Source organism: Bombina bombina, chromosome 6 (assembly GCF_027579735.1).
Source record: "Bombina bombina isolate aBomBom1 chromosome 6, aBomBom1.pri, whole genome shotgun sequence".
NCBI lineage: Eukaryota > Metazoa > Chordata > Amphibia > Anura > Bombinatoridae > Bombina > Bombina bombina.
Window position 1 is genome coordinate 857,172,524 of NC_069504.1, and position 9,864 is coordinate 857,182,387.

The 9,864-nt window shown below is 40.2% G+C and overlaps 1 protein-coding gene across 1 annotated transcript in view; it reads right to left on the reverse strand.

Moving 5' to 3' along the window:
- Window positions 1-2,502, reverse strand: part of LOC128664680 (extracellular calcium-sensing receptor-like) — an 82,271-nt gene extending 79,769 nt beyond the window's left edge. The window contains exon 1 of the mRNA XM_053719489.1: window positions 1,636-2,502. Within this exon, the coding sequence (XP_053575464.1) occupies window positions 1,636-2,502 (867 nt within the window). The remainder of the gene's footprint in view (window positions 1-1,635) is intronic.
- Window positions 2,503-9,864: the final 7,362 nt, after the last annotated feature.

Consider the following 9,864-nt stretch of genomic DNA (forward strand, 5'->3'; position numbering starts at 1 on the left):
CAGTCCACTCTGCCATCTATGTTCCCATTTAGAGAGCGGTCTGAGGTTTCGTTTAGGGAAGTCCCATGATTTTAGTAGGCTCAATAACCTATAGCATTCAAATCTTAGCCAACGGGGGGGGTCATCAATTGAATTAATGATCTGTGAGACTGACATCAGAGTATTGTTGTAGTAAAAGCGTGCAGATACCGAATGTTGCCCAGTATCCCAGAAATCAATGTGAGCACCGGGCAGATTCCAGATTAGGCCTCTTATCTGGTGTATTGGGGAGGGGTGTGGGGCGATCTCAGAGTGATGTCTAAGGCTATGCCATAAACTGATGTTTTGTTGAACAATAGGATTTGCGATTAGTTTAGTTATAGACTTATAACTGGGAACCCATATGACATCTGAGAGGATTAGGTTTCGAGGTATAGACATCTCCTCCAAACCATACCAGCCTGGTTTTTCTGCGCCGGGGCCCCAGGCAGCTATATGGGAGAGTCTAGTTGCCTCATAGTATAAAAAAATGTTTGGAAAGGCTACTCCCCCTCTAGCATATTCCCTTTGCATAATCTTATGTCCAATCCTGGGTGTTTTACCCTCCCAGACATATTTAGTAAATATCTGGTGTATCTGTTGGAGTATGCTATGTGGAATGTTTAGCAGGAGACATCGAAAGATATACAAGGCCTTAGGGAGTAGAGACATTTTAATGGTGGCCACACGGCCCAGCCAAGAAATTTCCTTAAAATCCCATCTGCGAGTTAGAGTTTGTAATTCTGTGAGCAATGGGTCAAAGTTGAGTTTAATCACAGAGCTAATGTCAGCACTAAGCTTTATGCCCAAGTGTGTGAGGGAAGAGAAAGACCATCGGAAGTTATGTTCACTCTGTAGAACAGTAAGCTGTTCTTCGGGGATATTAATACAATATGCTTCGGTTTTGGTTACATTGACTTTATAAAAGCTGAACTTGCCAAATTGTTCCAAGACTGAGAAGACCGGATTAATCGAGGAGGTGGGATCGGTAAGAAGAATTGTAACATCGTCCGCATATAAGACGATTTTCTCCTCCCTATCGTTCACAGGAACGCCTTTGATTTGTGGGGAGTCTCTTATGGCCTGTGCCAAGGGTTCCATTGCTAGGGCAAAGATTAAAGGGGATAGTGGACAGCCCTGTCTAGTGCCGTTTGAAATATTAATTTTAGGGGAGCAAAAACCCATACCTCTCACCCTAGCACATGGATTAGAGTATAGTACCTTGATCATGTCAATTGCTGGTCGGGGAAATCCAAAGGCCTTCAACATCTCCCATAAATACTCCCATCTGACCCTGTCAAAGGCCTTCTCGGCGTCTAGTGACAGGGCCATCAGGGGTATATTAGATTTTTTGGCTTCAGTGAAGATATTTAATAATCTCCGGGTATTATCAGGACCCTGACGACCCGGGATGAAGCCAACTTGGTCAACTTTAATCAGGGAGGGAAGGAGGTGAGCGACCCTATCCGCTATTAATTTAGAATATAATTTAGTATCCACGTTTAATAAGGAAATGGGACGAAAATTAGAGCATAGTGAAGGATCTTTCCCGGGCTTGGGTATTGTAACAATAGTGGCTTCTAAGTTCTCTGTAAGAATGTGGCCCTCCGATTTTACCTCATTGAAAACCTGGCATAGAGTTTGCAGTAGTTTGGGGCTTAATTTTTTGTAAAACTGACCAGTAAACCCGTCAGGGCCCGGTGCTTTATTGTTCTTTATCTGTTTAATTGTCTCTTGAATTTCAGATATAGAAAAAGGTTCTATCAGCTTATTGCCATCCGCTTCAGATAATGAAGGCAACTTTAAAGTACGGAGAAAAGCAGATATGTCATTAACCGATGCCATAATCGGCTTCTCAACTTTTTCGATATTGTAAAGGGTCTCATAAAACTCAGCAAAAGATTTGCCGATGTCATCTGGCGCGTACACCTTATGACCATTTTGGCTAAGATAAGGAATCCTTGAGGCTGCTGCATGGTTTTTGAGTTTCTTTGCTAGCAAAGAGTCCGCTTTATTGCTCTTATAGTACATAGTAAGTTTAAATTTCGAGATAGCCTTTTTAATTCTCTCTGTTTCCAAAGCCTTAATCTGGTCTTTCAGATACAAAATATCAGCGGATAGCTCAGTGGAGGGAGCCTGTTTGTTTAACTTTTCTTTTATTCGAAGATCACATACTAATTTTCCTAGGGGAGCACCCCATTTTTTCCTTTGAGCTGTTAATGTAGCTATGCAAAAACCTCGGATAAACGCTTTTAAGGCAGCCCATCTAATTTGATGAGAGGTTTGGCCAGCCGGGTTATTTAAGAGGAATTCCTCAACTTTATCGGAGATTTTTTGTAGGAAGGTGTTGTCATCCCATAGGGATCTAGGAAATTTCCATGTAGGCCTATTTGATGTATAACTTCCCTCACTCAATGAGAAGGATACCGCGTCGTGGTCTGACCAGGGGCAGCTGTGTATCTGGGATTCTGAGATCTCATTCATGGTCCAAGAATCGACAAAGAAATGGTCTAAGCGGGAATAGGACTTATGTGGGGTCGAAAAGAAAGAATAATCCCTCGAGTTGGGATGGCATGACCGCCAGACATCATATAGTGAGAACTGGTGTATGAGATTACGGAATTTAGAAGAAGTATTTTTAGAAATCCTATCTAGGTCTTTTCCGTTTGGAAGCCGCCTATCAATCAAGGGGTCCCACACCATGTTGAAATCACCCCCCAGTACTAACTTCCCCTGTCTCAGTCTCTCGGCAAGATGTAAATCCTTCCGAAGGAAAATTGATTGGCCTTGGTTAGGGGCGTATATGTTGACTAGGGTATAAATGAGATTGTTAATTTTACAAACCAGTATCAAGAATCTACCCTCAGGGTCGTTCTCGACATGTATCTGGTGAAAGGCCACTGTTTTATTAATTAAGATAGATACTCCTCTGCCTTTATCCTGATGAAGAGAGTGGAAAATCACTGGATATTGCAGAAACTTAATTTTTGGGAGTTTATCTACCGCCCAGTGAGTCTCCTGAAGGAAGACCACATCGCTGCGGAGTTTCTTAAAAAAGTTATGAGACAGACTTCTTTTAGTTGGTATATTCAGACCTTTTACATTTAAGGTCGCAAAACGAAGATGAGATATCGTCTTCATGATTTAAAAAAAAAAAAAAAAAAAAAAAAAAAAAAAAAGGATTGGAGAGGAAGAGGGGAGTGAGGGATAGAAGTGGGGGAGGAGAGGTTTAGTCAGAATAAGAAAAAGCTAGACAGAAAGGCCAGGGAGACAAAGTATACCTCAGCGAAAGCTAAGGATAAGGAATAATTACAAGTGCACAGGCCAGCACGTCAAATCTAAAGCTATGGAAAGGGAATAAGTCTAAGGAATCTGTGTTCGTTTGTTTACTTTTGGTAAACTGTGGTTTTACCCGGGGGGGGGGGAGGTAGGCACTAGGCCTGCTGAAAGTACTTCAGTAAATAGGACAATAGTCCGGGCCAGGGGCAATTGAACTTAACATGAAATAGGGAAGCTATTATCTAATTGCATATTGTAGTTGACCTTAAAAATTAAGGTATTGTAGGTCGGTGAGAGAATTTATGATACATATGATATTTTAACCCATCAATTCCGAGGAATGGGCGAGATCTAGGATGGTTAACCACCCCAGGTGTATTTTATAATGAGGTGAGATGTTGTCTAGACCAGAATCCATACATAGTTATATATTATCTAAATCATACCTAAAAAAAAAGAAAGGACATTCTTCTGCCCTAGTCATATAATCATATAGATATAATCTAAGGATGCATACTGCTAACAAAACATTATTATATAACGAAGAACAACATTATAAGGTAACAGGATATGAGGCTCAATAAAGTGGTATAATGAAACATGTAAATTTGAACCCCTTACAGTAATCAACTAGGCTATAGAAGAAGTCCAGGTCTCAAACACATATTCAAAATAAACTAAATGTACATTCATGACATTCCTGGACAGAGAAACCTGTAAGGAACAGGGTAAGTATTACATATAGAAAACATCGCATATACCATAATGGAGGCCTAGAATAAAGCAATCCTAGAATTCAACATAAAAAACATCAGTGCATTACCAAACGCAGCAGTGCTTCCCCAACCCATTTAACATAGAAATCAAACCTAAGAAAGGACATTCTTCTGTCCTAATCCTATAATCATATAGATATAGTCTAAGGGTGCATACTGTTAACAAAACCTTGTTATATAACGAAGAACAACATTATAAGGTAACAGGATATGAGGTTCAACAGAGTGGTATAATGAAGCATGTAGACTTTAACCTCTTACAGTAATCAGCCAGGCTATAGAAGTAGACCAGGTCTCAAGCACATATTCAAAGTCTTATTGAAGAGAGCAATGTCCCAAAAAAAAAAAAAAAAGAAGATCATCCATAAAATAAACTAAATGTACATTCGTTACATTTCTGGACAGAGAAACCTGTAGAAAACAAGGTTAGTATTACATAGAGAGAACAGCTCATATACCATAATGGAGGCCTAAAATAAAGCAAACCTAAAGTTCAACATAAAAAACATCAGTGCATTATTAAACGCAGCAGTACTTTCCTAACCTAATTGACATAGATAAAGATCACTACCTCACATGCAGAAGGTATAAATTCAATATTAAATCCTGGCTGCTGAAACTAGATTTACGTCTATACACAACAAGTAAATCAGTCCTGTGACATGAAACAAATCGCTGCTAGTATGATAAAGTGGAGCGGTGAAAAAAAATTATAGTACATAGAATCATGTGGCCTTCCGGTATCTAAGGATAGCTAAAAACTAGCAGAGTAGGCCTCATATACAGTACACACTTGATCCACTCCTCCAACTATAATCTATGAGAGAACATAGCGTTATCTAAGCTTAAATAAACATTCAATAAAGTATTAGCTATATTGATCCTAAACTAGGCTGCGCTGCGCTCAAATTATAAAAACATTTGGACATAGGTGAAAGACATATAATTCTGGCAATGCATTCTTATAGATCTTAGTACTATGAGATAAAATGGCTGAATATGAAACTCATATACTTAAACATATTAATGTAAACTTCTAGGATGAAGAAATAAACCATATTTCAATAATGTACTTAGCATTTGTGTGGGGAAATAAGGTCTTAAAATTCTCATCCACTAGGAAAACTAAATGTGTGTATTATAATGCTAGTGAACCAATCTATAAGTGATAAGCTTAGTAGGTCATAAAAGCAATCGCACCCAGCGTAGTGTACGGGGTGGTCATAACGTAAGAGACAAAGCCGTCAGTTTACAGGTGTATCCAGTGACATTTCAAGATCTTTTTTAACCCAGGGGCAGTGTAACATCTCACATAGGGGGTGCAAACCTAAGGGACAACTAACCCATTTAAACTAGTAATATGTCCATGTAGGGTCCATTAATCAAACCTGCAGGGAGAAAAAACAAACACATTTTTTTTTTGAAAGGATATAACAGAGATCAAGGAACAAGTTTAAAATACTCATCAGTCATTAACATCTGTTTCATCTTCACCGTGGGTAGGTCTGGTGGGGCCCATAGCAAAGCTGTATCTTTTGGCAGAGGCAGACCGTTGCGGGAGAGAACCCCATTCTAATGCAGAAGGCCTTAAAATGGAAGATGATGAGGATGGTCGCACAGGGTCTTTCTGTATGGTAGGCTCTTCTCTTGGATCTTGGAAATTCTGGGAGATCCAGCCTTTGAGTAAAAGATGACCTATATCCGGGGTATCAGCAGTGTAAAGACGACCATCTTTATGGATAAGGAGTTTGGTGGGGTAACCCCACCTGTATTTGATTCCTTGTTGCCTCAGTAATTTCGTGACCTCTCGAAATAGACCTCTCTTCTGGATCGTGAATTGTGACAAGTCAGGGAATATCTGAATATTCTTGAATTTTTCGGGCAAAATTGGGCGCTGAAACATAGCTTTAATGATTTGTTCCTTATAGGTAAAGAAGTGAAATCTAGCTATCACATCACGAGGCTTTTCACTCGGTACATTTCTTCCTTTAGGGAGCCTGTGGACCCTATCTACCAAGGCCTCATTTGGGAAACCAGCCGGCCGAAGTATGTCACACAGTTCTGTAAGAAAAGCGCACAGCTCAGAAGATGGGACCTCCTCAGGAATACCCCTAAATCTCAAGTTATTCCTGCGAGACCGATCCTCCATGTCAGCCATTTTTGTTTCAATGGAGTCTAGCATGTCCACTAGTATTTGGGAGTGATTCGCCAGGTTACCCTGCTCCACTGTGAGGTCCTCTTGTTTTCTCTCAAGGATATCGATGCGCTCACTAATAGCACCTATATCCTTACGTAAATCAGCTGCAGAGGTTTTAATGGCTTTAGTGAGGGTGTCTTGGAGAGAATTTAATCTTTCAGTGAGTGTAGATACTATGTCTGAAGCTGCAGACTCCGCCATGGTGTTTAGCAGATGGGAATCACACTCCTCACTAGTATTTATTTCCGTGTGGTGCTGAGGAACAATATTACAGTCTGAAGCCTTGTCTGCTCCTGCTTTCAATTTAAAGTGATCAGCCACCGACTTTCTGTATTCACTAGGGTTAGCGGCTTTCCGCCTTGCCCCTTGTGGCATGTTATAAGTAGCGCCTGTGTGATATTAATAAAGGCAGGTAGTTGAGAATCCCTTTTAGAGAGGTATGAAAAAGTTCTAGACCCTGTAACTGAAATGTGTGCACCAGGTGAAGAAGCTATGACCACTGTGAACTTCCCTGTTTATGTATCACTATAATAAGTCCCTGGCCCAACGGACCACTGCAGCATTCACATTATGAGTGTCTGTTTTTACATTTATTGACTTCTGTAAGGAGTGAGGGACTCACTGGGGCAAATCAGTTATGGAATGTATGTGGAGAGACAAATATCCTTTAAGAAATACGTCTCCAAGTATATCCTGTCTTCCCTCAGGACTCACAACTGACTTTCGTTGCAGCCTGTTTGATGGTTAGTAGGAGTGACAGCCGCAACTAGGCCGTTTTTGACCTACTCCAGAGCAGTGCCCCGGCCCCTAGGAAGAAGCCCGCACCTTTCTATGTGCAGCGATAGAGGAGCCTGTCCTATGTAGACTCTCCCGACAGTCTTATTACAACTAAGAAGGAGACACAGAGCCTTCACCAGGATCGCAATGCGATAATTACCGCTGTAGCGCTGCGCCTCAACTGTTCAGTCTCACTTATGACGTGTAAAGGTAATGGCGGCTGTTCGCGCCAATAGTGTCTTTAAAGAAGGGGACCCGGAATCTCCAATATGCAAAATTTTACCTCCGGAGCTCAACTTTCATAAGTCCGCTGTCTCTTCTCTGGTATAGGAGTCCGGAAATTCTCCAAAACTGGTCCCTGTAGTAACTCCGGTCACTCCGTCACTTATCCTCAGATTGAAACAGATAGGAATTCAGAGTCCGTTCCTAGGGTGTTATAATGGAGTTTATGCTCTTCTACTGTAAAATGTCACTTTTAGAGGTATATAGGGACAAATTAGCAGGGTATTAATGATGTTAATAATAAAAACTAGCAGGAGCTCTGTTGTAGTGCGACTTCTCTCCTCTCAGGCTAGCTCCGCCCCAAAATGACCCTATTCTAGGTGATAAATTACCTCCATATCCAAAAGTAGTTTTTAAATAATCTGAAAATTTTAAAATGATATTAGCACCAAGTGAATTTAAAAGAAAGAAAAGTAGTAAGAAAAATTGTGATAAAGACCTGATAGGAAATGCAGTGAAAGGTGTTTTTCCCTGTTAAACATGCAGAGCCTGTAGATATAGTAATAAAAATAAAGTAATTGACATACCAGGCTCAGAAAGAAAAGATATTATCAAGGATACTATTAGATGCAGTAATAAAGGGGTTATTTATATACAGGGAGTGCAGAATTATTAGGCAAATGAGTATTTTGACCACATCATCCTCTTTATGCATGTTGTCTTACTCCAAGCTGTATAGGCTCGAAAGCCTACTACCAATTAAGCATGTTAGGTGATGTGCATCTCTGTAATGAGAAGGTGTGTGGTCTAATGACATCAACACCCTATATCAGGTGTGCATAATTATTAGGCAACTTCCTTTCCTTTGGCAAAATGGGTCAAAAGAAGGACTTGACAGGCTCAGAAAAGTCAAAAATAGTGAGATATCTTGCAGAGGGATGCAGCACTCTTAAAATTGCAAAGCTTCTGAAGCGTGATCATCGAACAATCAAGCGTTTCATTCAAAATAGTCAACAGGGTCGCAAGAAGCGTGTGGAAAAACCAAGGCGCAAAATAACTGCTCATGAACTGAGAAAAGTCAAGCGTGCAGCTGCCAAGATGCCACTTGCCACCAGTTTGGCCATATTTCAGAGCTGCAACATCACTGGAGTGCCAAAAAGCACAAGGTGTGCAATACTCAGAGACATGGCCAAGGTAAGAAAGGCTGAAAGACGACCACCACTGAACAAGACACACAAGCTGAAACGTCAAGACTGGGCCAAGAAATATCTCAAGACTGATTTTTCTAAGGTTTTATGGACTGATGAAATGAGAGTGAGTCTTGATGGGCCAGATGGATGGGCCCGTGGCTGGATTGGTAAAGGGCAGAGAGCTCCAGTCCGACTCAGACGCCAGCAAGGTGGAGGTGGAGTACTGGTTTGGGCTGGTATCATCAAAGATGAGCTTGTGGGGCCTTTTTGGGTTGAGGATGGAGTCAAGCTCAACTCCCAGTCCTACTGCCAGTTTCTGGAAGACACCTTCTTCAAGCAGTGGTACAGGAAGAAGTCTGCATCCTTCAAGAAAAACATGATTTTCATGCAGGACAATGCTCCATCACACGCGTCCAAGTACTCCACAGCGTGGCTGGCAAGAAAGGGTATAAAAGAAGAAAATCTAATGACATGGCCTCCTTGTTCACCTGATCTGAACCCCATTGAGAACCTGTGGTCCATCATCAAATGTGAGATTTACAAGGAGGGAAAACAATACACCTCTCTGAACAGTGTCTGGGAGGCTGTGGTTGCTGCTGCACGCAATGTTGATGGTGAACAGATCAAAACACTGACAGAATCCATGGATGGCAGGCTTTTGAGTGTCCTTGCAAAGAAAGGTGGCTATATTGGTTACTGATTTATTTTTGTATTGTTTTTGAATGTCAGAAATGTATATTTGTGAATGTTGAGATGTTATATTGGTTTCACTGGTAAAAATAAATAATTGAAATGGGTATATATTTGTTTTTTGTTAAGTTGCCTAATAATTATGCACAGTAATAGTCACCTGCACACACAGATATCCCCCTAAAATAGCTATAACTAAAAACAAACTAAAAACTACTTCCAAAACTATTCAGCTTTGATATTAATGAGTTTTTTGGGTTCATTGAGAACATGGTTGTTGTTCAATAATAAAATTAATCCTCAAAAATACAACTTGCCTAATAATTCTGCACTCCCTGTATTACAGTGCTCATGTAATTTAATCTATGTAGGTGAGACGACCAGAATGCTTAGAGATAGGATTAGAGAACACCTATATAATATAGAAAAAGGAAACCTAGATACACATTTATATTCACATTTTACAAAGGTAATATAAAAGATCTGAAATAATGGGGTATAAGCAAAGTCCGGAAGAACTGGAGAGGGGGCAATTATGAAAATAAACTCAAAAAAGAAGCAGAGTTTATCTATAATTTAGATTCACTATTTCCTAAAGGGTTAAACTCAGAGATGGAATTTGCCCCCTTTTTAGTCTAAATTGAGTAGAAAACAATAGATAATAATAATATAAATTAAGATGAGTTTTTGTGAAACAAATATTTTATATATTTAT